Consider the following 25,949-nt stretch of genomic DNA (forward strand, 5'->3'; position numbering starts at 1 on the left):
GGCGGATCCATTATTTCTACAAATACTTTTTAGTATCAACTTGTCAGCTTTTTCTCATTACATTATTCCTTTTTGCCTCCTAGTTTTTTGTTATTTCTATAATGTCCCACGAAGAACAAGCCGTGGGCTCCAGGGCCATACATTGGACATTACAAGTTTACATAATGCCAGCTTTTAGGGGCCTCTACTGTAGAGTGTGTACTAAAGAAATACCCACTTTTTTCACAATGTGCTCAAAACTAAAGAACTTGACAGCCCTGCTGTATGACACGACAAGGAGCCCCTGGGATAGAACAACGTCGGTAACGCCACTCCCAAACACCTGCAAGATTGACAATCATATCTTGATAACTGGCCACTCCCACTGATACATTAAAACAGTGGAAACATAAAAACACAAACCTGTTTGTTGACTTCCATCACGCCCACAATTTGCAAGGGGAAAATTTGAAAAATGGCAAGCTGCGCCACTATGCTTTGCCTGATATCAGCCTGGACAAATGAGAATAAGTTAGTGAATCAACTGATACATCTGCACTATTTGAAAAATCTAATACAAGGGCCTACATCAGGCCTAGACAATTATTTTGACTCGGGGGGTCAAATTTAGATAAAAATAATGTATCTGGGGGCCTGTATATTTATCTATCTATCTATCTTTATATATACATAGGGACGGCGTGGCGCAGTGGAAGAGTGGCCGTGCGCAACCCGAGGGTCCCTGGTTCAATCCCCACCGAGTAACAACCTCGTCACGTCCGTTGTGTCCTGAGCAAGACACTTAACCCTTGCTCCTGGTGGGTGCTGGTTAGCGCCTTGCATGGCAGCTCCCTCTATCAGTGTGTGAATGTGTGTGTGTGTGAATGGGTAAATGTGGAAGTAGTGTCAAAGCGCTTTGAGTACCTTCAAGGTAGAAAAGCGCTGTACAAGTACAACCCATTTATCATTTATTTATTTTATATATATACATACATACATATGTATATTATATATCACCACATTTGTATACATATATACAAACACACATATACATGCACATATATATATTTATACAAAAATATATATACAGAATATATATGTAAGCCGTGAAAATCTGCTGTACAGTATGTGTGCTTGGGTCCTATTATTAGGAACACTAATACAAAACCTCACAATAATGTCTGATTCAATACTAAAAACGTTATGACAGACCGCCTTAAAACGGAATGGAATTGTACAATTTTTGTACTGAATGAGACAGCCAGAATGTACATGTAAATAAAGAATGTAGGTGTGGAGAGACGCAGCTGACGGGCCAACAGCGGGCTGACACAGACAGCCCTGGCCAAGATGGAGGCCAGGAGGCGGGGCATGCGGCAGCAGATGGAGAGATTGTGAGCAGGTGTGTGTTGTACGCACCTGACTCAAATTGCCGCTCTCGTGCGTCACGCCTCTCCTCGCCGCCGCATGACCCGCCTCCTGGCCTCCATCTTGGCCAGGGCTGTCTGTGTCAGCCCGCTGTCGGCCCGTCGGCTGCGTCTCTCCACAGTAGGATTTACAATACTAACTATGAAGGATAAAACACTGAATATTGACAACCTATGAACGTCGCACCCCCTTTCCATCCACATATTTTACCATCAAGCGAAACAAAAATGGCATTCTCTCGATGAGCTTCAAGAGGTAGTCAACTGAATGGTTTTCACTTCACAGGTGTGCTTGAAACTCATGGAGAGAATGCCAACAGTGTGCAAAGCAGTAATGAGAGCAAATGGTGGCTATTTTGAAGAAACTGGAATAAAAAAAACATGTTTTTAGTTAATTCAGCCACATGTTCATTCATAGTTTTGATGTGACAATCTACAATGTAAATAGTCATGGAAATAAAGAAAACACCATGAATGTGTCCAAACATTTGGCCTGTACTGTTCATGTAAATAGTTTACTGTACATATACAAAATATAAATTATACTTTTGGAGAAAGTGGGGTGTGGTTTAATTTGCAATCTGGTACACTTACAGAAACAAACATTTTGCAGACAGACTCGAAAAATGGCTTATTAATATGACTGTGGAGCAATATTCACACCAAAGCATATACTGTACAATACATGTTATGTAGACCAGTGTTTTTCAACCACTGGGCCACGGCACACCACATACAGTCTGGTGTGCTGTGGGAGATTATGTCATTTCACCTATTTGGGTTAAAAATGTTTTTTGCAAACCAGTAATTATAATCCGCAAATAATATGCCGTTGTTGAGTGTCTGTACTGTCTGTAGATCGGCAGACTTACCACATTATACACTTCCATATCAGTAAGTGGCAGGTAGCTAATTGCTTTGTAGATGTGGGAAACAGCGGGAGGCAGCGTGCAGGTAAAAAGGTGTCTAATGCTTAAACCAAAAATAAACAAAAGTTGAGTGCCACTAAGAAAAGGCATTGAAGGTTAGGGAAGGCTATGCAGAACTAAACTACAAACCCTGTTTCCATATGAGTTGGGAAATTGTGTTAGATGTAAATATAAACGGAATACAATGATTTGCAAATCCTTTTCAACCCATAATTGTCACACCTATTGATCATGTTTAGTTTTGTCATGTTATGTTTTTGATTTTGGACATTCAGTCACGTTTTGCACTTCCTGGTTTTGTTTGTTTCAATGCCAACGTATTAGTTCCCACCTTGTCATGCCCCTGCCCTCAGTCCCGCACCTGTTCCTGATTATCACAGCCAGTATTTAAGTAATTTTCTTTCTGTTCATCATTCTGGGATCTTCTCACACTCGCACGCACCCTACCCATGCTGTTCAAACCTTCAGTTCCTCGTCCACAGTTCCATGCCGTGTAAGTTTTTGTATTTATGCCATCGTGCTAGTTTTGATTTGTTTGTATATAGTCATGCCATTGTGCTGTTTTGTTTTAAGTATAGTATAGATTTTTATCCGCCACAGAGCGCGTCCTTGGTTTGCCTTTTTGTAGTTTGTTTGTTTATTTAATAAATATCATGTACTCTATACATATACACATACATGTACATGTGGGGCGGCATAGCTCGGTTGGTAGAGTGGCCGGGGTTGCAGGTTCGATTCCCGCTTCCGCCATCCTAGTCACTGCCGTTGTGTCCTTGGGCAAGACACTTTACCCACCTGCTCCCAGTGCCACCCACACTGGTTTAAATGTAACTTAGATATTGGGTTTCACTATGTAAAGCGCTTTGAGTCACTAGAGAAAAGCGCTATATAAATATAATTCACTTCACTTCACTACTTCCATTCATGCCTGACTAGTCCCACATCATCCTTGCATCTCAGGAAGCACAAACATCCACAGTCCAAGCCTGACAATAATCAATTGAATGCAATACAAAGACAAGATATTTGATGTTCAAACTCATAAACTTTTAATTTTTTTTGCAAATAATAATTAACTTAGAATTTCATGGCTGCAACATGTGCCAAAGTAGTTGGGAAAGGGCATGTTCGCCACTGTGTTACATCAACTTTTCTTTTAACAACACTCAATAAACGATTGGGAACTGAGGAAACTAATTGTTGAAGCTTTAAAAGTGGAATTCTTTCCCATTCTTGTTTTATGTAGAGCTTCAGTCCTTCAACAGTCCGGGGTCTCCGCTGTCGTATTTTACGCTTCATAATGCGCCACACATTTTCCATGGGACACTTGTCTGGACTGCAGGCGGTACAGGAAAGTACCCGGACTCTTTTTTTACAAAGCCACGCTGTTGTAACACTTGTCTTGCTGAAATAAGCAGGGGCGTCCATGATAACGTTGCTTGGATGACAACATATGTTGTTCCAAAACCTGTATGTACCTTTCAGCATTAATGGTGCCTTCACAGATGTGTAAGTTACCCATGCCTTGGGCACTAATACACCCCCATACCATCACACATGCTGGCTTTTGAACTTTGCGCCTAGAACAATCCGAATGGTTATTTTCCTCTTTGTTATGGAGGACACCACGTCCACAGTTTCCAAATATAATTTGAAATGTGGACTCGTCAGACCACAGAACACCTTTCCACTTTGCATCAGTCCATCTTAGATGAGCTCGGGCCCAGCAAAGCCGGCGGCGTTTCAGGATATTGTTGATAAATGGGTTTGGCTTTGCATAGTAGAGTTTTAACTTGCACTTACAGACGTAGCGACCAACTGTAGTTACTGACATTTGGTTTCTGAGCCCATATGGTGATATCCTTTACACACTGATGTTGGTTTTTGAGGCAGTACCGCCTGAGGGATCAAAAATCTGCAATATCATTGCTTACGTGCAGTGATTTCTCCAGATTCTCAGAACTTTTTGATGATTTTACGGACCATAGATGGTAAAATCCCTAAATTCCTTGTAATAGCTCGTTGAGAAATGTTGTTCTAAAACTGTTTGACGATTTGCTTACAAAGTGGTGACCCTCACCCCATCCTTGTTTGTGAATTACTTAGCATTTCTTGGAAGCTGCTTTTATAGCCAATCATGGCACCCACCTGTTCCCAATTAGCCTGCACACCTGTGGGATGTTCCAAATAAGTGTTTGATGAGCATTCCTATACTTTATCAGTATTTATTGCCACCTTTCCCAACTTTTTTGTCACGTGTTGCTGGCATCAAATTCTAAAGTTAATGATTTGCAAAAAAAAATGTTTATCAGTTTGAACATCAAATATGTTGTCTTTGTAGCATATTCAACTGAATATGGGTTGAAAAGGATTTGCAAATCATTGTATTCCGTTTATATTTACATCCAACACAATTTCCCAAATTGGCTCAAAAAAGGTTGAAAAACACTGATCTAGACCTACAGTATAGCTCGGTTGGTAGAGCGGCCGTGCCAGCAACTTGAGGATTCCACATTCGATCCCCGCTTCCGCCATCGTAGTCACTGCCGTTGTGTCCTTGGGCAGGACACTTTACCCACCTGCTCCCAGTGCCACCCACACTGCTTTAAATAACTTAGATATTGGCTTTCACTATTTAAAAGCGCTTTGAGTCACTAGAGAAAAAGCGCTATATAAATATAATTCACTTCAAAAGGAAGTGTGTTTAAGGTATATTAAAATCATCATAGGTCCGCTTTTAAGATACTAAAACCAATACAATGCAGGTCTATCAATATATGCTAAACTCTCTGAAATAAACATTAACATCTCAGTTTTGAGTTATAGGTAACAAAAAAATTCATGAAATATCCAATCCATTTTGAGCTATTGTATTCATTTCTATTATTATTATTATTTACTGATGTTATCATTCCACCATCTAACACTTTTTTAATAGCTTCAAGTTAAAGTTGAAAGTTAAAGTACCAGTGATAGTCACACACACACCAGGTGTGGTGAAATGACCCTCTGCATTTAAACCTATCCCCTTGTTCTGCCCCCTGGGAGGTGAGGGGAGCAGTGAGCGGCAGCGGCGGCCACACTCGAGAATCATTTTGGTGATTTAAGCACACATTAACAAAAATATATCTGTTCAAATAAAATGGTATACATGTCATTATAGGCCACACGGAAATCATCAAACATTAAAGGCCTACTGAAATGAGGTTTTCTTATTTAAACGGGGATAGCAGGTCCATTCTATGTGTCATACTTGATCATTTGGCCATATTGCCATATTTTTGCTGAAAGGATTTAGTAGAGAACATGCACGATAAAGTTCGCAACTTTTGGTCGCTAGTAAAAAAGCCGTGCCTGTACCGGAAGTAGCAGACGATGTGCGCGTGACGTCACGGGTTGTGGAGCTCCTCACATCTGAACATTGTTTACAATCATGGCCACCAGCAGCGAGAGCGATTCGGAACGAGAAAGCAACGTATTCCACCTTAATTTGAGCGAGGATGAAAGATTCGTGGATGAGGAAAGTGAGAGTGAAGGACTAGAAAAAAAAAAAAAACTAGACGGCAGAGCGATTCAGATGTTATTAGACAAATTTACTGTGATAATTCTGGAAGATCCCTTATCAGCTTATTGTGTTACTAGTATTTAGTGAGATTATATGGTCGTACCTGTACAACCTGAAAGTCGGAGGGGTGTGGCCACGGGTGTGGTGACCGCCAGTGTCTCAGAGGGAAGCCACGTTTCTCGATGAGGCGAAAACAGCCGGGCTGAGATTTTTTTTTTCTCCATCCTTCACAATGTAAGCATCCGACGGTCGGGGGCGGGCGGTGGGAGGAGGAAAGAGAGTCCGCAGCTGCAGGAGGAATGACGCAAGCTCTCCGCTCATGTCTACGGTAAGAGACGACTTATTACCACCATTTTCTCACTGCCGGTTGACATGTGGTAGGGAACCATGTTCGCTTGACCGCTCTGTTCCATTGTAAAGCTTCACCGTCATCTTTAGAGAATGTAAACAAGGAAACACCGGCTGTGTTTGTGTTGCTATAGGCGGCCGCAATACACCGCTTCCCACCTACATCTTTCTTCTTTGACGTCTTCATTAATAATTGAACAAATTGCAAAAGATTCAGCAACACAGATGTCCAGAATACTGTGGAATTATGTGATGAAAAGAGACAACTTATAGCTGTGAACGCTGCTGGAACAAAATGTCCTCTACAATGCGTGACGTCACGCGCACGTGTCATCATACCGCGACGTTTTAGCATGATACTTCCGCGCAAAATTTAAAATTGCAATTTAGTAAACTAAAGCGGCCGTATTGGCATGTGTTGCAGTGTTAATATTTCATCATTGATACACAAACTATCAGACTGCGTGGTCGATAGTAGTGGCTTTCAGTAGGCCTTTAAAAAACAAATTCCGGGCTACACTTTGGATTCTCCCGACCTTTTTTTAAGTATTTGAAACAACCTAGCATGCATTGAATCTTACCTGTCGTGGCCAAGTGTTGTCTTTGATTTGAACAGATTTAACATAGAAAATCTCCTGTGAAACATCCCAGCTTAGGTACCTAAATAATATTCATAATGTGTATTAAAAAAACAGCCACATTATTATTTAAATATACTGCCACCAGGATATTAATAATTCCTACTTACTTAAACCGGTGTTTTGAAGACAGGAAAACTCTCTCCAGCTCCTGTCCTGTTGCATCCGATAAGCGATACAACCAATTATTATCGTTCAAAACTAGGAGGCTGGACTTCTGATCAGAAGGAGATGCCAATGTGTTTTCCTGCCAACAACAGAAATGAAAGCTCACTGTTAGCCACACTTTAGTGTACCCTCAACATAAAAGCATATAAGTGACGATGTTGGCACTTACAAGTGGGCACTGAAGCAGCAAGGCATCTTGAAATTTTGCGGTTTCACATCGTTTGGGCAAATTGTAGAGAAGGTGCGGCTCGGAATGAACACTGAAAAGTGCATCACATCAAGTTATAATCCTGTTTTAGCATTGTGTGATCAATATAAAATACAAACCCCAAATGCAGTGAAGTTGTCACTTTGTGTAATTTGTAAATAAAAAGAGAATACAATGATTTGCAAAACCTTTTCAACTTATATTCAATTGAATAGACTGCAAAGACAAGATATTTAATGTTTGAACTGAGAAACTTAATTTTTGTTTTGAGCTTGGGCCCAGCGAAGCCGGCCACGTTTCTGGGTGTTGTTGACAAATGGCTTTGGCTTTGCATAGTAGAGTTTTAACTTGCACTTACAGATGTAGCGACCAACTGTAGTTACTGGCAGTGATTTTCTGAAGTGTTCCTGAGCCCATGTGGTGATATCCTTTACACACTGATGTCTGTTTTTATGCAGTACCACATGAGGGTTTAAAGGTCACGGGAATTCAATGTTGGTTTTCGGCCTTGCAATGATTTCTCCAGATTCTCTGAACCTTTTGATGATATTACAGACTTTAGATCAGGGGCCGGGAACCTTTTTGGCTGAGAGAGCAATGAAAGCCAAATATTTCAAAATGTATTTCTATGGGAGCCATATAATATTTTTTAACACTGAATACAACTAAATGCGTGCATTTTTAAGACCAACATTTTTAAAGTATCACTTATTCTTTTTATTAACATTGTTATTCTAAAGTTAACCAATAATAAGTATAGTACTTCATACCATTAATGCCACATCTTGAACAGGTGCGAAAGAAAACGAATGGTTGGATTCAAATGCATGAGAATGTTTTATAATTTGAACATTATTTCTAACACTGTGATTACCAGCAAAATTATTCATTACTTATCGTGTTAAGCAATGTCAGCTAAGATTTATCTGGGAGCCAGATGCAGTCATCAAAAGAGCCACATCTGGCTCTAGAGCCATAGGTTCCCTACCCCTGCCTTAGATGGTGATATCCCTAAATTCCTTGCAATAGCTGGTTGAGAAATGTTGTTCTTAATTTGTTGACAATTTGCTCACACATTTGCTGACAAAGTGGTGACCCTTGCCCCATCCTTGTTTGTCAAAGAGTGAGCATTTCATGGAAGCTGATTTTATAGCCAATCATGGCACCCACCTGTTCCCAATTAGCCTGCACACCTGTGGGATGTTCCAAATAAGTGTTTGACAACTTTTATCAGTCTTTTTTGCCACTTCTGCCAGCTTTTTTGAAAAACGTTGCAGGCATCAAATTCCAAATGAGCTAATATTTGCAAAAAATAAAGTTTTCCAGTTCAAACGTTAAATATCTTGTCTTTGCAGTCTATTTAAATGAATATAAGTTGAGAAGGATTTGCAAATCATTGTATTCTCTTTTTACAAACTTCATTTCCATAGGAGTTGGGAAATTGTGTTAGATGTAAATATAAACAGAATACAATGATTTGCAAATCCTTTTCAACCCATATTCAGTTGAATATGCTACAAAGACAACATATTTGATGTTCAAACTGATAAACTTAATTTTTTTTGCAAATAATCATTAACTTTAGATTTTGATGCCAGCAACACGTGACAAAGAAGTTGGGAAAGGTAGCAATAAATACTGATAAAGTTGAGGAATGCTCATCAAACACTTATTTGGAACATCCCACAGGTGTGCAGGCTAATTGGGAACAGCTAGGTGCCATGATTGGGTATAAAAACAGCTTCCCAAAAAATGCTCAGTCTTTCACAAGAAAGGATGGGGCGAGGTACACCCCTTTGTCCACAACTGCGTGAGCAAATAGTCAAACAGTTTAAAAACAACCTTTCTCAAAGTGCAATTGCAAGAAATTTAGGGATTTCAACATCTACGCTCCATAATATCATCAAAAGGTTCAGAGAATCTGGAGAAATCACACCACGTAAGCGGCATGGCCGGAAACCAACATTGAATGACCGTGACCTTCGATCCTTCAGACGGCACTGTATCAAAAACAGACATCAATCTCTAAAAGATATCACCACATGGGCTCAGGAACACTTCAGAAAACCACTGTCACTAAATACAGTTTGTCACTACATCTGTAAGTGCAAGTTAAAGCTCTACTATGCAAAGCAAAAGATATTTATTAACATCCAAAAACGCCGCCGGCTTCTCTGGGCCCGAGATCATCTAAGATGGACTGATGCAAACTGTAAAAGTGTTCTGTGGTCTGACGAGTCCACATTTCAAATTGTTTTTGGAAATATTTGACATTGTGTCATCCGGACCAAAGGGGAAGCGAACCATCCAGACTGTTATCGAAGCAAAGTTGAAAAGCCAGCATGTGTGATGGTATGGGGGTGCATTAGTGCCCAAGGCATGGGTAACTTACACATCTGTGAAGGCACCATTAATGCTGAAAGGTACATACAGGTTTTGGAACAACATATGCTGCCATCTAAGCGCCGTCTTTTTCATGGACGCCCCTGCTTATTTCAGCAAGACAATGCCAAGCCACATTCAGCACGTGTTACAACAGCGTGGCTTCGTAAAAAAAGAGTGCAGGTACTTTCCTGGCCCGCCTGCAGTCCAGACCTGTCTCCCATGGAAAATGTGTGGCGCATTATGAAGCGTAAAATACGACAGCGGAGACCCCGGACTGTTGAAGGACTGAAGCTCTACATAAAACAAGAATGGGAAAGAATTCCACTTTCAAAGCTTCAACAATTAGTTTCCTCAGTTCCCAAACTTTTATTGAGTGTTGTTAAAAGAAAAGGTGATGTAACACAGTGGTGAACATGCCCTTTCCCAACTACTTTGGCACATGTTGCAGCCATGACATTCTAAGTTCATTATCATTTGCAAAAAAAAATTTAAGTTTATGAGTTTGAACATCAAATATGTTGTCTTTGAAACATATTCAACTGAATATGGGTTGAAAAGGATTTGCAAATCATTGTATTCCGTTTATATTTACATCTAACACAATTTCCCAACTCAAATGGAAACGGGGTTTGTATTTACGATGCCAACTTTGCTGGTTTTGGGTTTTGTAATTTGCAATCATGAATACAGTGGTACCTCACAATCACAAATACAGTTGTACCTCAACTTAAGAATGTTTTTAAAGCAAAAATGTTTGTTACAAGCATCCGAGCCATCAGTTGGCGTAGCAAATGCCCCAGTGAAGTGAACCCCATAAGATCCGCCCCAAAACATCTAATCTTACCCGCTGGCATTGCCCTAGAGATTGACATAATTTAGTTTTTTCCAAGAATTGAAAGGAAGTACTGTAAGTAAGTGAGTGTGAAGGACATTGTTAGGAAGAAGCATAATATAATAATTGAATTCAAAGGCATTTTACATGTTAAAATTGTACTGTTTTGGAGGAGCAAGCATCAACTAAATGCATTTTAATTAATTTAAATGGTAGACATTGATTTGAGATACAAATGTTTTGAGTTAGGAGCTCTGCCACAGAACCAATTAGCTTGTAATTTAAGGTACTACTGTATGTGTTATTATTCATACTATACCCTGTAAGTGAAAGTAAATGTTGAATTGTTAGAGATGTACTGTACATCCTGACAGGGGGATGTGAACGTGTCAAAAGACTAACAGAAGTATTTAGAGTTATTAATAACAGTAGTAAGTGATTCCAGTAGATACATTTTACACGTACTTGTTGTACCACGGTTAACTTGATATGTGATTTTGATGAATGAATGCACATCGCTAAGTAGGAATGTGTACCGTTAGGATTTTATCGATGCTACACTCATATTGATATTCCTTATCGATATTGGTATTCATCGCTACTAGTATCTTACTATATGTAATTGGTTTGAATCAAGATTTTAAAAAATGCATTTATTATTAGCATTTTCATTAGTACAAGAGGTTGTATGCCATCATCATCCTATATTCCTTTTATTTATTGTAAGGGAATTAGGTATAAATGAATAATGGATAGAAACAAACAAGTAAACACCAACTAATGGCCAATGCATTCACATCTTATTTGAATAACGTGCAACACACACTTTAGGTTGACTTCACAAGAGGAAAACCTTTTTTTTGGCTCACATTTTCAACATTTAAGCAATTTTGAATAACAATACAGTAACCAACATTTTAACAATAGATGTACCTGCTAAATAGGGTTCCAATTAGGGCTGGACGATCAATCCAATTTACTCGATATATCGCGGGTTTATGATATATAAAATGACTATATGGTGATATTAGAGTATACGTTCTCACGCAGTTGCTTTTAGCTGCTGGCATTACACTACAGGCTCTTCTCACTCTTTCTTGTCTCTCCTTCTCACAGAGACTTAAAACGAGCGCACCTTCTTACATACGTCACGCGTGCAACGACACACGTTCCCAAGGAGCAGACAGGCAGCGACATGGTAACGTTAGCTGTGGTGCTAACGGTGCAGTGCAAGTGGTAATACGAGCGAGAGAAAGTGCAAATCTGATAACAAATGAAGGAAGAATTAATTCCCAAGAAAAACAGCACGGGGTCCATCGTCTGGTGGTGGTTTGGCTTCAAGCGGGTAGATGGTGATCAAGTATGCGGCAAAAGTGTTGCTACAAAAAGTAGCACCACTGCTAACGTAGCATCATTTGAAAAGTCACCGGCGAGAGAATAAGGACTGCTTGAAACTCCGCATGTCAACATGTCCGTTCAGTGCCACACAAACAAAATGCCCAAGCAACCATTTCCACATCAACACCGTATGAAAAAAAAGTCAACAACAGAAGGAGATAACGTCCACAGGAACCTACCACATAGCGAAGGACATACACTATTTGATTTCCTATTACGCAGCTCTTTTTTATTTGACACTTATTGAAATATCTTGTGTGACATCATGCACAGAAGTGCACTTTATTTGTTTTAAACTATTGTCGTGGCGTTCTGTACAAAAAGTGCACTTTAATTTAGTGTTGTTTTGATATGTCATCTTAGTGACATCATGCACAAAAGTGCACTCGTAGCTTGTTTTAAAATGTCTCCGACAATCTTGCACTTTCTGTTTTGGAAAGGACATGAATGTTAGTGCGTCTGCCTCACAATACAAAGGTCCTGCAGTCTTGGGTTCAATCCCAGGCTCGGGATCTTTCTGTGTGGAGTTTGCATGTTCTCCCCGTGAATGCGTGGGTTCCCTCCGGGTACTCCGGCTTCCTCCCACCTCCAAAGACATGCACCTGGGGATAGGCCCCTCTCACCTCCAAAGACATGGACCTGGGGATAGGCCCCTCCCACCTCCAAAGACATGCACCTGGGGATAGGTTGATTGGCAACACTAAATTGGCCCTAGTGTGTGAATGTTGTCTGTCTATCTGTGTTGGCCCTGCGATGAGATGGCGACTTGTCCAGGGTGTAGCCCGCCTTACGCCCGATTGTAGCTGAGATAGGCGCCAGCGCCCCCCGCGACCCCGAAAGGGAATAAGCGGTAGGAAATGGATGGACGAATGGATAATGATTGTGAATGACAGGCAAAATTCCCAAAAAGTTGTGTAACGGATTAAAATTATTTGGTTTTGTCATTTGTATTTGTTGTGGCTTTTGCAATCGTGATGTAGCTGAAAGTTGTTGTATTGTAATTAATGACATTGTCTTGTGACGTTTGCATTTGTTATGACCTTTCCCAGCCATCACAGGTTTCCAACATTTTTGTTCTGACGACGTCACAGACGAGCAAAATAGACTTATTTTTAAAAGTGTTCAACTTCATATAAAGTCTGCCGTAGAAAAATCAAACGTTTCCCTCTTATCAGTATCGATAAAATCTATTGATTCCCTTTTAAAACAATCTTGAATCGATGCCTATCATCCGGGAGGCAAACATGCCAAGCACAGATCAATATACTTGAAATTTAGAAATGTAAATCCATCTAATGAAACATCTATGAATTGTTACACCCCTCGTAAGTATTTGGATATAATTAAATTAAGAGTGAATTTACTAATTCGGCATTAATATTTGAGCGGGGCCGGGACCGCTCTGTAATGAAAAAGTTGGGCCCCGAGGTCAAAATGGTTAAGAAGCCATACCTTGCTCTAATACATGTACAGCGCTAAATATAAATCCATATTTATACTCACCAGGTGTAGCATCTTACATAGCTGTCAAGGTAGATTTTACCATTTTCGTACATTATTTGGGAGTTTGAAGTCTTGCTGCACACTTCAGAAAAATCCCTGTTCCCCTGGATGACGATGATTGATAATCAACATTAATAACCAACACCCACAATTAATCATCATCATTAATATTACAAGTTTTCCCCATTACCTGCACAAGGATGTCCCTCAGGACTTTCAAATTGAGCCGAGTGAGACTTCCACTGATACCTCTGCTCCTCCGGCTCAATGCCTCAGCAGCATTGATGTTGCTTGTTTTCCAGTGTGGTGCCATCATGTGCTGGCATTTCTTCCCACCTTGCAAAAAAGCGTCTGCAAGAAAACAAACAATTATTTGGTGTTTGGGCTGCATTATGTAATAAATACATCAAACACAAGTAGCTGTAATTTACCTAAATTGTTTATCAGTCAGCATATAAACTGTTTTATATGCATTGCACACAATTTTTGCATTTTCCGGTGTCACACAACATACAAACAGCATTAGTGACATACTAGAGCAGTGTTTTTCAACCACTGTGCCGTGAGATATAGTCTGGTGTGCTGGGGGAGATTATGTAATTCCACCCATTCGGGTTAAAATATTTTTTGCAAACCTGTAATTATAATCCGCAAATAATGTGCCGTTTTTGAGTGTCTGTGCTGTCTAGAGCTCGGCAGAGTAACTGCGTAATATTCTTCCATATAAGTAGGTGGCAGCAGGTAGCTAATTGCTTTGTAGATGTCGGGAACGGCAAGGATGGTTTGTCGTCATCACAATATGCAGACAACAGCGGGAGGCAGCGTGAAGGTAAAAAGGTGTCTAATGCTTAAACCAAAAATAAACAAAAGGAGAGTGTCCCTAAGAAAAGGCATCGAAGGTTAGGGAAGGCTATGCAGAACCAAACTAATACTGAACTGGCTGCAAAGTCAACAAAAACAGAATGCTGGACGACAGCAAAGACTTACAGCGTGTGGAGCAAAGACGGCGTCCACAAAGTACGTTCAAATATGACATGACAATCAACAATGACCCCACAAAGAAGGATAAAACAACTAAAATAGTCTTGATTGCTAAAAACAAAGCAGGTGTGGGGAATAGTGGTCAAGGAAGACATGAACTGCTACAGGAAAATACTAACAAAACAGGAAAAGCCACCAAAATAGGAGTGCTAGATAAGAAGTAAAAAACTACACACAGGAAAAGAGCACAAAAGTCAAAATAAGTCCGGGTGTGATGTGACAGGTAGTGACAGTACACCTACTTTGAGACAAGAGCTATAGTCATGCAAGCTTGCTTATGCTTTGAAGTCACATCCAACAATTGCAACAACAACATTTTACTGTCAGTATCGGCTGCTGTGCTTCATTTTTTATGTTTTCTGCTGGTGGTGTGCCTCTGGATTTTGTCTATGAAACAATGTGTCTTGGCTCAAAAAAGGTTGAAAAACACTGCACTAGCGCAGTGGGCACATGAGCCAGGTTGCGTGCCACATCAGTCCCTGATTTGGGTATGTAATATATATTGTACGGTACTTGTTTTCCTTAGCTCAACTTTTGTAAACTCCTTCAGGATATATTGTCTATTAACTGTGCCCGGAAAAAAAAAAATGTTTCACTAACACTGCCCTCATATATTTGTTGGAGCATTTTTCATCACAGAAATGAACATCTTCAATATGAATGTTTCTCTGGAATATGACATTAGGAATGATATGCTTTATTGAACACCAGTTCACAACATCATTGTTTAACCATTTTAGTTTTAATACCCTGTCGAACCTCGGATTCAGGAGGAACCGGGTGGTTTTCGTCCTGGTCGTGGAACTGTGGACCAGCTCTATACTCTCGGCAGGGTCCTTGAGGGTGCATGGGAGTTTGCCCAACCAGTCTACATGTGCTTTGGGGACTTGGAGAAGGCATTGGACCGTGTCCCTCGGGAAGTCCTGTGGGGAGTGCTCAGAGAGTATGGGGTATCGGACTGTCTTATTGTGGCGGTCCGCTCCCTTTATGATCAGTGCCAGAGCTTGGTCCGCATTGCTGGCAGTAAGTCGGACATGTTTCCAGTGAGGGTTGGACTCCGCCAAGGCTGCCCTTTGTCACCCATTCTGTTCATAACTTTTATGGACAGAATTTCCAGGCGCAGTCAAGGCGTTGAGGGGGTTCCGGTTTGGTGGCCGCGGGATTAGGTCTCTGCTTTTTGCAGATGATGTGGTCCTGATGGCTTCATCTGGCCGGGATCTTCAGCTCTCACTGGATCGGTTTGCAGCCGAGTGTGAAGCGACTGGGATGAGAATCAGCACCTCCAAGTCCGAGTCCATGGTTCTCGCCCGGAAAAGGGTGGATTGCCATCTCCGGGTTGGGGAGGAGACCCTGCCCCACGTGGAGGAGTTCAAGTACCTCGGAGTCTTGATCACGAGTGCGGAAAGAGTGGATGGTGAGATCGACAGGCGGATCGGTGCGGCGTCTTCAGTAATGCAGACGCTGTATCGATCCGTCGTGGTGAAGAAGGATCTGAGCCGGAAGGCAAAGGTCTCAATTTACCGGTCGATCTACGTTCTCATCCTCATCTATGGTCATGAGCTTTGGGTCATGACCGAAAGGATAAGATCACGGGTACAAGCGGCCGAAATGAGTTTCCTGCGCCGGGTGGCGGGTCTCTCCCTTAGAGATAGGGTGAGAAGCTCTGCCATCCGGGAGGAACTCAAAGTAAAGCCACTGCTCCTTCACATCGAGAGGAGCCAGATGAGGTGGTTCGGACATCTGTTTAGGATGTCACCCGAACGCCTCCTTAGGGAGGTGTTTAGGGCACGTCCAACCGGTAGGAGGCCATGGGGAAGACCCAGGACACGTTGGGAAGACTTTGTCTCCCGGCTGGCCTGGGAACGCCTCGGGATCCCCTGGGAAGAGCTGGACGAAGTGGCTGGGGAGAGGAAAGACTGGGCTTCCCTGCTTAGGCTGCTGCCCCCGCGACCCGACCTCGGATAAGCAAAAGAAGATGGATGGAATGGATGGATACCCTGTCCATTACTTTAAAGTCAATCATATTTAAACCAGCCTTTTCAACATCTTTAACCATATCTTCTTTTCTTATATAATGACATGTATTTGTCCAAATGCAAAGTTAGACGGGCAGTGAGGAATAGAGGACTAGATGAGTCGCACTGTTGCATCACGTCCAAAACTGTCGCCCATTGCCATCAACAGGTGACCGTGTAAAGTTTTATTTTCATAAATGTAAGTTTCTCAATACCCGACCTGTCTTTTGTGCCTTTTAAAAAAGATATTAAAACGCTCTCTACCTCTAACAACAAAAAAGCTGTGAAAACGATGATGCTGTTCCAAATTTAAGTTATTTACTGAATCTGAGTGAGCCTAGGGCTTTGCACTTTGTTTATTATATATATATATATATATATATATATATATATATTTTTTGTATTCTATTTTTATTACTATTAAATTTACAACCCCTTGGCGCTGTTTTGTACTGTTTCTATAATGTTTTGTAACGTTTATACTGTTGTTGGACTTATTTTAATTATTTTTTCTCAACTGTTTGTAAATGTTGAAATTCCTAAATAAAAATGTATTTAAAAAAAATAAATGAAATAAAAACAAGAGACCGTGTACGCATGCGCAGACAAGACCTGCCTCGGTGAGCGTGACAATACAGCAAAACTGTGTGGTCGTGGCTTTATTGCACTTTTTTAAAGTTAAAGTCACATTTTTATTGTGACTAAAACATAACTTTTACAAAGACTCGTGTTCCCGAGACTACAATTGTATGAGGTGAGTACATATAGATTACATTCACCGTGCTAACTAGCTGAAGACAGAGCTTTGTAGACGGGTTGAGTTCATTTAAATCTACCGTATTTACTTGCACCGGTTTAGCAAGTTGCACATCCAACGGTGATGAAAGACAATAAGATGTAGTTGATGGATACACTTGGTGGAATATTATTGTCTTTTTTTATTTACCGTGACAGCGTTGGATGTTCCTTTCTAGCACCTCTTGTACAAGTTAGTCTTCTTCATGTCAATGTTTGCAGCAGCGGCCTACCAACCTACTCATGACGTCCATCTACTGGTGCAAAAGTGGAACTGCACTCGCGGGATAAGCAATATTAATATTTATAACTGTTAGTTAATTCAAGGGTGTCCAAACTTTTTCCACTGAGGGCCACACACGGAAAAATGAAAGCATGCGGGGGCCATTTTGATATTTTTCATTTTCAAACCATAACAAAATATATGGATTTTTAAAATGTATTTTACCTTTAGGAGTCCCGGGGACCATAAAGGCTCTCAGTTATTAAAATGTTAAAAATAAGTCAAATTTGTATTATTATTTTTTATTTAACGCTTAGAGTAAATCTCTATACCAACTTTAAAAAAAAAAAAAAAAAGGTTTTATGGCTTTTCCGTCAAAAACATCTTTGTTTTTTTATAGTAAAACTGAAATATGCATTTACCATTTACCATTTAATTCTTTATTATTTTCGAGTACAACAATTCTTCTCAACTATAGAGGAAAAATATAACCTTAGAGGAAAATCTCATTTAAAACATTTGTATGCACGTACAACACTTAAAACCTTTAGCCTATCAGTATGTAGAATGGATTAAGTAAAGAAATTAAACATTTTACTGATATAATCCACTTTAAGAGGATGTTCGAATTAATAGTGCTTACAAAATACAAATAAGAAGAATTATGAGAAACACTTTCAACCTTATTGAAAATAAGATATTCTTCATCTCAGTATGTTGGTAATGACTGAATTAATTAATTCCATGTTACAGAACTGTTGTATTACTCATTCTCGGATGTCATTTTGATATTTTGCTGTAAGGAGAGTCAGTAGATGAATGTATGTGTTTGTGGGTGCTCTGACGTGGGAAAGGGGTTGGATTAAATAAGCTTTGCTTCTTCTTATTCCTTATCAGACATGATGCGATGTAAGGTGATATGAAACTGTGTAATGTATTGTGTTGTAAATGTGCTCATGTTCGAAATAAACTATGAAAAGAAAGAAAGATGAATCACAGTGAAAAGAGAAATAAAATACCACTAAATATATTTGGGATCCAAAAGCTGCCCCACTCAGAAACTGACACATTTTTATTAGTTTTTTTTTAACTTTCAACACTTAAATTACGAATTCAACTTCAGATATATCTGTCGATTTTACCTTTTAACTATTATTTTGTTTGTTGTATGCTCTTTTGTCAAAGAAAACTTTGTTTTTGTATGGCAACTGCACAATGTATGCAATATTTAATATGCAATATTTACCACATAAAACATTTTAAAGTGAAATTTTTGAAATAATTGGAGCTTTGAAAATAATTCATTATAACATGGATTTTTCTGTCATTATTTTTTGTTTTGAGCAAAGGCAAAAAAAATTAAAATAAATAATTGATTGATTGAAATTTGTAATTAGTAGATTGCACAGTTCAGTACATATTCTGTACAATTGACCACTAAATGGTAACACCACAATAAGTTTTTCAACTTGTTTAAGTCGGGATCCACGTTAATCAATTAGAATAGAATAGAAAGTACTTTATTGATCCCTGGGGGAAATTCAGCACCACAGTTTGCTCGCAATAAACAATAATAATAATAAATAATATATGACATATATCATATATATAATATATGAATAATATAAATATATTCTACATATATTCTACATTTAAGTGCAGTCAAGAAGGAAGATATCCATTATACAGTCTGATGGCTGTCAGTATGAAGGACCTCCTGTGTCGTTCTGTGTTACATTTAGGGAGTCTGAGCCTTCCACTGAATGTGCTCATTCTCTCCGCAAGGTCCGAGTGTAGTGGGTGGGAGGTGTTGTCCATAATGGCTGGGAGTTTTGCTAGACTTCTCCTCTCTGACACCACCGCCAGAGAGTCCAGCTCCACTCCCACCACGTTACTGGCCTTCTCTACTAACTTGTCCATGGATGAATGGATGGGTGCATCTGCAAACATCTAAAATGACGTACAAAGCAAACTATAACCTGCTAACCAAGAATGTACAACCATTCTTCTCAACAAAAGAGAATAACATTAGAGGAAAAGCTAGTTTGAAACATTTGTGTGCACGTACAACACTTAAAATATTTAGCATATCAGTATGTGGAATTAAATTATGGAACGGATTAACCAAGAGACTGTTCAAACTACAAGTGTTCACAAAGTACACAGAACAAGAATTATGATGAACATCTTGAAAGTCAGTGACTTCACTATAAAAGTGGCTGACATTATTATCACCAGGAAAGATGAGATCACCTACCTAGGTTCCATTCTAGAGGCTAATCTTTCCTGTCATAAAATGGCAACCAAGGTAATCAAAAAGGTCTACCAAAGAATCTCCTCTCTGGTCAACAAAAGCACCTTGAAGATTCTAGCGGGAACTCTCATTCAACCCTTTTTCCATTACGCTTGCACCTCCTGGTACCCCAGCACCTCCAAAACCCTCAAATCTAGACTCCAAACATCCCAGAATAAGCTAGTCCGGTTACTTTTAGACCTCCACCCCAGATCACACCTCACTCCAACCCACTTCTCCAAAGTGGGCTGGCTCAGGGTGGAGGACAGAGTCAAACAACTTGCACTGAGCCTAGTCTATAAAATCCGCTACACCTCCTTGATACCCAAGTACATGTCAAACTACTTCCTTAACGTAAATGACCGCCATAACCACAACACCAGGGGGAGCTCCACAAACCACGTTAAACCCAGATTCCGATCTAAGAAAGGTTTTAACTCATTCTCCTTCTATGCCACATCAATGTGGAATGCACTCCCAACAGGTGTAAAAGTAAGTGCATCTCTATATTCCTTCAAAACCGCTCTAAAACAACACCTCCAGGCAACTTCAACCCTTTACTAATACCCTCCTCCATTCACATCCCATCTCCCCGGATTGTAAATAACCAAATGTAAATAATGAAATGTACTTCTAAAGTATATACTTGTTCTTATGCTATGTGAACTCACTATGTTCTCTGCTGGCTGTACATATCCTACTAAGTCACACCTACCCTACACTGTTTCAATGTCCATTTCTCTGTTGATGCAATTGTTGATGACTGAAGTACTGATATCAACCAAAGCTCCTCATCCCACCCCCCGGATTGTAAATAATGTAAATAATTCAATGTTTATACTATGATGATTAACCTGAGTGATGACTGTATTATGCTGATAGTATATATTTGTACCATGAATTGATGAACGTGGACCCCGACTTAAACAAGTTGAAAAACTTATTGGGGTGTTACCATTTAGTGGTCAATTGTAGGGAATATCTACTGTACTGTGCAATCTACTAATAAAAGTACCAATCAATCAATCAAAACCCTTTTTTTTTTTTTAATTGAGAAAAAGATTATTTATGTATTTAATATTTGTATACTTACTATGCTATGTTATTTTTATTATTATTTATTTGTTCAATATTCTGTTACAGAGAACAAGGACATTGGATAAAATTGCTAGGGTTTAAAAAGGAGGATTAAAAAAGCTCTGCTTCTTCCTACTTCTTTTCGGACGTGCTGTATTGAAACAACTGGAATTGTGTGATGCATCACATTGTGTCGTATGCATGTTCCAAATAAACTGAAGCTGAACTGACCTGAACTGAATATTGGATACACTTGCACAAATTAACTTTCAATCAATAGCAATACTTAAGTGTAGCATTTGGAGAGAGTGTTTCAATAATACATTGGGGGTTATCTTGGGTTTTTGCAGAATAAATGCATAAATTGCGTCACCTCTGTTTGGCCACGGTGGCTAAAGTTTCCAGAAGATTGAAGTCCACAGAAGGAAGACCCAGTGAGCCACTTGGTTCACGGATTCTTACCAACCCCGATGACATCTTTAAGCACAATATGTGGTTAGTAAAACTATCAGTAAATGTATTTTATTGATGAAGTGCTACAGATATCCAACATTCAACCTGTGTTTATTATTTAAATGAATACTCTTAATGTACAGGGATCATGTGCAGTGGACGGAGGAGGAGGTGAAAAATGCACAGCTGAAAGTTAAGGAAAATTCCAGTGTGCAAATTCCTTCATGGGAACAAGGTGCTCATTTAACACAAGTCATTACATGGCAAGTACATGTGTGAAATTGACAATACATCCAAATCTATTTGACACAGGAACATTTGACACGGAGGCTTGTCACTACTGGGATCAATTTTATGTGCTGCATCAGCGTAAATTTTTTAAAAATCGCAAATGGCTGCTTTTGGAATTCCCAGAACTGCTTCCAACTGATTTAAAAAGCCAAACCGGAAACTGCCATGACATCAGCTCCACACCTAACCTCCCTCAAGATGCAGCACTGGAAACAAACCAAGCAACTGTCCACCTTTCCTACCCGGGACAACATGCGCCTTTTAGGCTATTGGAGGTTCTGCATTTTATTTACATTTTGGCAGATAAAAATGTTTTTAAAATGGTGAATTTTGCAGGTTGGCTGCGGGGTTGGCAACAGTGTATTTCCCCTCATTCGTAACGTCAAGTAAGTTGTCAGCTGGGATAACTCCATTGTTTTTTTCTCCCTTTCCACTCAACGGGGGCGGCATAGCTCGGTTGGTAGAGCGGCCGTGCCAGCAACTTGAGGGTTGCAGGTACGATCCCCGCTTCCGCCATCCTAGTCACTGCTGTTGTGTCCTTGGGCAAGACAATTTACCCACCTGCTCCCAGTGCCACCCACACTGCTTTAAATGTAAAAATTAGATATTGGGTTTCACTATGTAAAGCGCTTTGAGTTACTGGAGAAAAAGCGCTATATAAATATAATTCACACCTCACTAACAGTTGTGTTTTTGTTTGTCTTGTTTACAGAGAAAAAGGTGCATTTTTGTACTGTTGTGACTTCTCGCCGTGTGCTATTCAACTGCTGAAGGTAAGAAGTCAACATTTGATGTTGCATTTACTCAATGGAATAACACAATGTTTTTCAACCACTGTGCCGCGGCATACTAGTGTGCCGTTAGATATGGTCTGGTGTGCCGTGGGAAATGATGCAACTTCACTTAATTGGTGCAAAAAATGTTTTTTTTTGCAAATGAATAATTATAATCTGCAAATACTGTGCCGTTCCTTAGTGTCCGTGCTGTGTAGAACTTGGCTGTAGAACTGTGATCCCAATATGCAGACCACAGCGTGCAGGTAAAAAAAGGTATGTAACTCTTAAGCCAAAAATGAACAAAAGGAAAAGGCAATAAAGCATAGGGATGGCTATGTAAAATGACAGTAAAACTGAACTGGTTACAAAGTAAACAGAAACGAAATGCTGGACGACAGCAAAAACTTGCAGCATGTGGAGCAGAGGCGGACGGCGTCCACAACGTACATCCGTGCATGACATGGCAATCAACAATGTCCCCACAAAGAAGAATAGCAACATCTTCAATAGCCTTGCTTGCTAACGCAAAGCAGGTGCGGGGAATAGCACTCAAAGGAAGACATAAAACTGCTACAGGAAAACACCAAAATAACAGCACAAGAGAAGAACTAAAGCACTACAAACAGGAAAACACCAACAAACTCAAAATAAGGCACGAGGAGGACCTGGTGGAGTTTTTTCAAGTTTTCTGCTGGTGTGCCTCCGGATTTTTAAATGGAAAAAAATGTGCCTTGTCTCAAAAAAGGTTGAAAAACATTGGATTAACAATTGCAATATAAGTCAGTGGGACCTTGGTTTGTATTCATTATCCACAACAAAAGTTCAGACCAAACCCACACCAATGTTTCCAACAAGGAATAATGTAAACCCAATGAAGTTGTTTTATATACTCAAAAATATTAACACAAAACACACTTTATAGAGAATAATGATAGTTATACAAGCGGAAATACATATGGATGACGAATGAACATTTAACATTTATTTTAACTTTACTGAAAAGTCATGTTCTTCTTTGAATTCAAGATTGTTTCTCAACTTTTTTTTAATCAAAGTGCTGGCACTCCCAACTTCCTTGGACCCCAAAGTGGATTTGTTTGCAGTCACACCCAATACTAAAATGCACAGAAACAGAGTCACCTACACGTGGGATTCTTTGGACACACCATAACTGAGAAATAGAAGACAAATTGGGCTCTTTTACAGTTTGTTCATCAAATGTGCTTGCATGGGTGTAGTACCAAATTTTGGGTGCCCATTCACAAGACTCCTAAAGTTTGCCCCCACCCTAAATTCAACGTAGCCGACGATACACACATTTGGTACGGTATGTTTACGTACACTAAAAAAACTAGTTACGGCATAAATTTAGTTGAAGGCAGCTTTTTTTTAAAACACGTAAGAACGTATTAGATTGTTGAATTTTTAAAGAACAAATGCACCAAAATATTATTTATTTACAGTATTTTAAAGTTGTTGTTTTTTTATATATTTTTTTATTTTATTTTTTTTACAAAAAAGTGCCAACTAATTTAATATAAAGAGTCCGGCGTATGATTTTATGTAATCATATAACCTGTCATTAATTAATTAAATATGTCATGTTTTCCTTTACTTCAGAGTGTAAAGTACAGATTAGTTGATAAACAGGATTATCATCAGTGGATAATACGTATCATAATAATAGATTCTGAAGATGATGATAATATTATCAGTGCGTCTCCTGGGAGTTAAATCTCCACCTGTCAACGCTTATGTTTCTAACTTTAATCGAGGCTCCTTGAATGCACCAAAGTAGTAAGCAAGTGAATGCAAAAGTGAAACTTGTACATAACTTTCTCCTGCCACAAATACATTTATTATATTTGTATCTTTCTTCTATCACCTCATCATTGTTTCAATATGTTGGTGCCATGTGTGTGAATCCTAAATGTGAGCTCTGATGATGTTCTGACTATGAGTCATTACTAATGAATAAAATGAGTTTATTTCGCTCATATAATCAACCATTTTGTGTGATCAACTTAACAGCACAGATTATACATATTAACAGTCATACACATTCACACACAAAAAGAAAGGAAAAAGAATGACCGAAAAAGGAATAGGCTGAAGCCAAGGCTTATATTTGCCTGTGCTATCCATCCACTGAAAATGACATTGCCTGGAACATCAATATTTTATCATTTTCCATTATTTCACCTTTCTGTTCCAAGGTGTTCCAAGTTAGTTTTGCGGCGATCCAGGTGGAACAAACCATTTCGTATTTTTCACAAGGGGGTGTTGGTAGTTTAGATATTTTAAATTCATTTTAAGCAACCTAATTATTAAGCTTTCACGGTCTTTTGATTTTTTTATATGAACATTTTTTTACATATATTTTATAATTTCCATACTGTATTTACCAGTCGATAGAAGAGAAAGACTTCAGGGGGCCGACTTTGCTTGGGGCCCCTGCGTGCTTGACAGACGACACACACATATATATCAATCAATCAATCAATCAATGTTTATTTATATAGCCCTAAATCACAAATGTCTCAAAGGACTGTACAAACCATTACGACTACAACATCCTCGGAAGAACCCACAAAAGGGCAAGGAAAACTCACACCCAGTGGGATGCCAGTGACAATGATGACTATGAGAAACCTTGGAGAGGACCTCAGATGTGGGCAACCCCCCCCTCTAGGGGACCGAAAGCAATGGATGTCGAGCGGGTCTAACATGATACTGTGAAAGTTCAATCCATAGTGGCTCCAACACAGCCGCGAGAGTTCAGTTCAAGCGGATCCAAGACAGCAACGAGAGTCCCGTCCACAGGAAACCATCCCAAGCTGAGTCGGATCAGCAGCGTAGAGATGTCCCCAACCGATACACAGGCGAGCGGTCCATCCTGGGTCCCGACGAACGGTCCATCCTGGGTCCCGACGAGCGGTCCATCCTGGGTCCCGACTCTGGACAGCCAGTACTTCATCCATGGCCATCGGACCGGACCCCCTCCACAAGGGAGAGTGGGACAGAGGAGAAAAAGAAAAGAAGCGGCAGATCAACTGGTCTAAAAAGGAGGTCTATTTAAAGGCTAGAGTATACAAATGAGTTTTAAGGTGAGACTTAAATGATTCTACTGAGGTAGCATCTCGAACTGTTACCGGGAGGGCATTCCAGAGTACTGGAGCCCGAACGGAAAACGCTCTATAGCCCGCAGACTTTTTTTGGGCTTTGGAAATCACTAATAAGCTGGAGTCCTTTGAACGCAGATTTCTTGCCGGGACATATGGTACAATACAATCGGCAAGATAGGCTGGAGCTAGACCGTGTAGTATTTTATACGTAAGTAATAAAACCTTAAGTGCACAGGAAGCCAGTGCAGGTGAGCCAGTAAAGGTATATATGTATATAAAGGTATTTACAGTATAGGTATATATGTATATAAAGGTATATACAGTATAAGTATATATGCATGTATATATGTATATAAAGGTATATACAGTATAAGTATATATGTATGTATATATGTATATAAAGGTATATACAGTATAGGTATATATGTATGTATATATGTATATAAAGGTATATACAGTACAGGCGTAATGTGATCAAAC

The 25,949-nt window shown here is 39.7% G+C and overlaps 2 protein-coding genes across 5 annotated transcripts in view; one reads left to right on the forward strand and one right to left on the reverse strand.

The window, feature by feature from the left end:
- dcaf17 (ddb1 and cul4 associated factor 17) overlaps positions 1 to 17,499 on the reverse strand; it is a 37,967-nt gene extending 20,468 nt beyond the window's left edge. For all 3 annotated transcript variants that reach the window (XM_061880047.1, XM_061880045.1, XM_061880046.1), the window contains exons 1-8: positions 17,383 to 17,499; positions 13,571 to 13,731; positions 13,381 to 13,484; positions 7,224 to 7,314; positions 6,997 to 7,133; positions 6,830 to 6,908; positions 403 to 492; positions 218 to 322 (exon numbers count right to left, since the gene is read on the reverse strand). In XM_061880047.1, the coding sequence (XP_061736031.1) occupies positions 218 to 322; positions 403 to 492; positions 6,830 to 6,908; positions 6,997 to 7,133; positions 7,224 to 7,314; positions 13,381 to 13,484; positions 13,571 to 13,696 (732 nt within the window). In that variant the 5' untranslated portion in view covers positions 13,697 to 13,731; positions 17,383 to 17,499. The remainder of the gene's footprint in view (positions 1 to 217; positions 323 to 402; positions 493 to 6,829; positions 6,909 to 6,996; positions 7,134 to 7,223; positions 7,315 to 13,380; positions 13,485 to 13,570; positions 13,732 to 17,382) is intronic.
- Positions 1 to 25,949, forward strand: part of mettl8 (methyltransferase 8, methylcytidine) — a 35,648-nt gene that overhangs the window by 5,944 nt on the left and 3,755 nt on the right. The window contains exons 1-6 of one of the 2 annotated variants that reach the window (XM_061880048.1): positions 17,026 to 17,190; positions 21,175 to 21,319; positions 21,421 to 21,512; positions 21,590 to 21,843; positions 21,905 to 21,954; positions 22,281 to 22,341. In XM_061880048.1, coding sequence (XP_061736032.1) covers positions 21,180 to 21,319; positions 21,421 to 21,512; positions 21,590 to 21,843; positions 21,905 to 21,954; positions 22,281 to 22,341 — 597 coding nt within the window. In that variant the 5' untranslated portion in view covers positions 17,026 to 17,190; positions 21,175 to 21,179. Of the gene's footprint in view, positions 1 to 17,025; positions 17,191 to 21,174; positions 21,320 to 21,420; positions 21,513 to 21,589; positions 21,844 to 21,904; positions 21,955 to 22,280; positions 22,342 to 25,949 lie in introns of those variants that run through there. The other variant, XM_061880049.1, reaches the window with a different exon arrangement.

Source organism: Nerophis ophidion, linkage group LG19 (genome assembly GCF_033978795.1).
Source record: "Nerophis ophidion isolate RoL-2023_Sa linkage group LG19, RoL_Noph_v1.0, whole genome shotgun sequence".
Classification (NCBI taxonomy): Eukaryota; Metazoa; Chordata; class Actinopteri; order Syngnathiformes; family Syngnathidae; genus Nerophis; species Nerophis ophidion.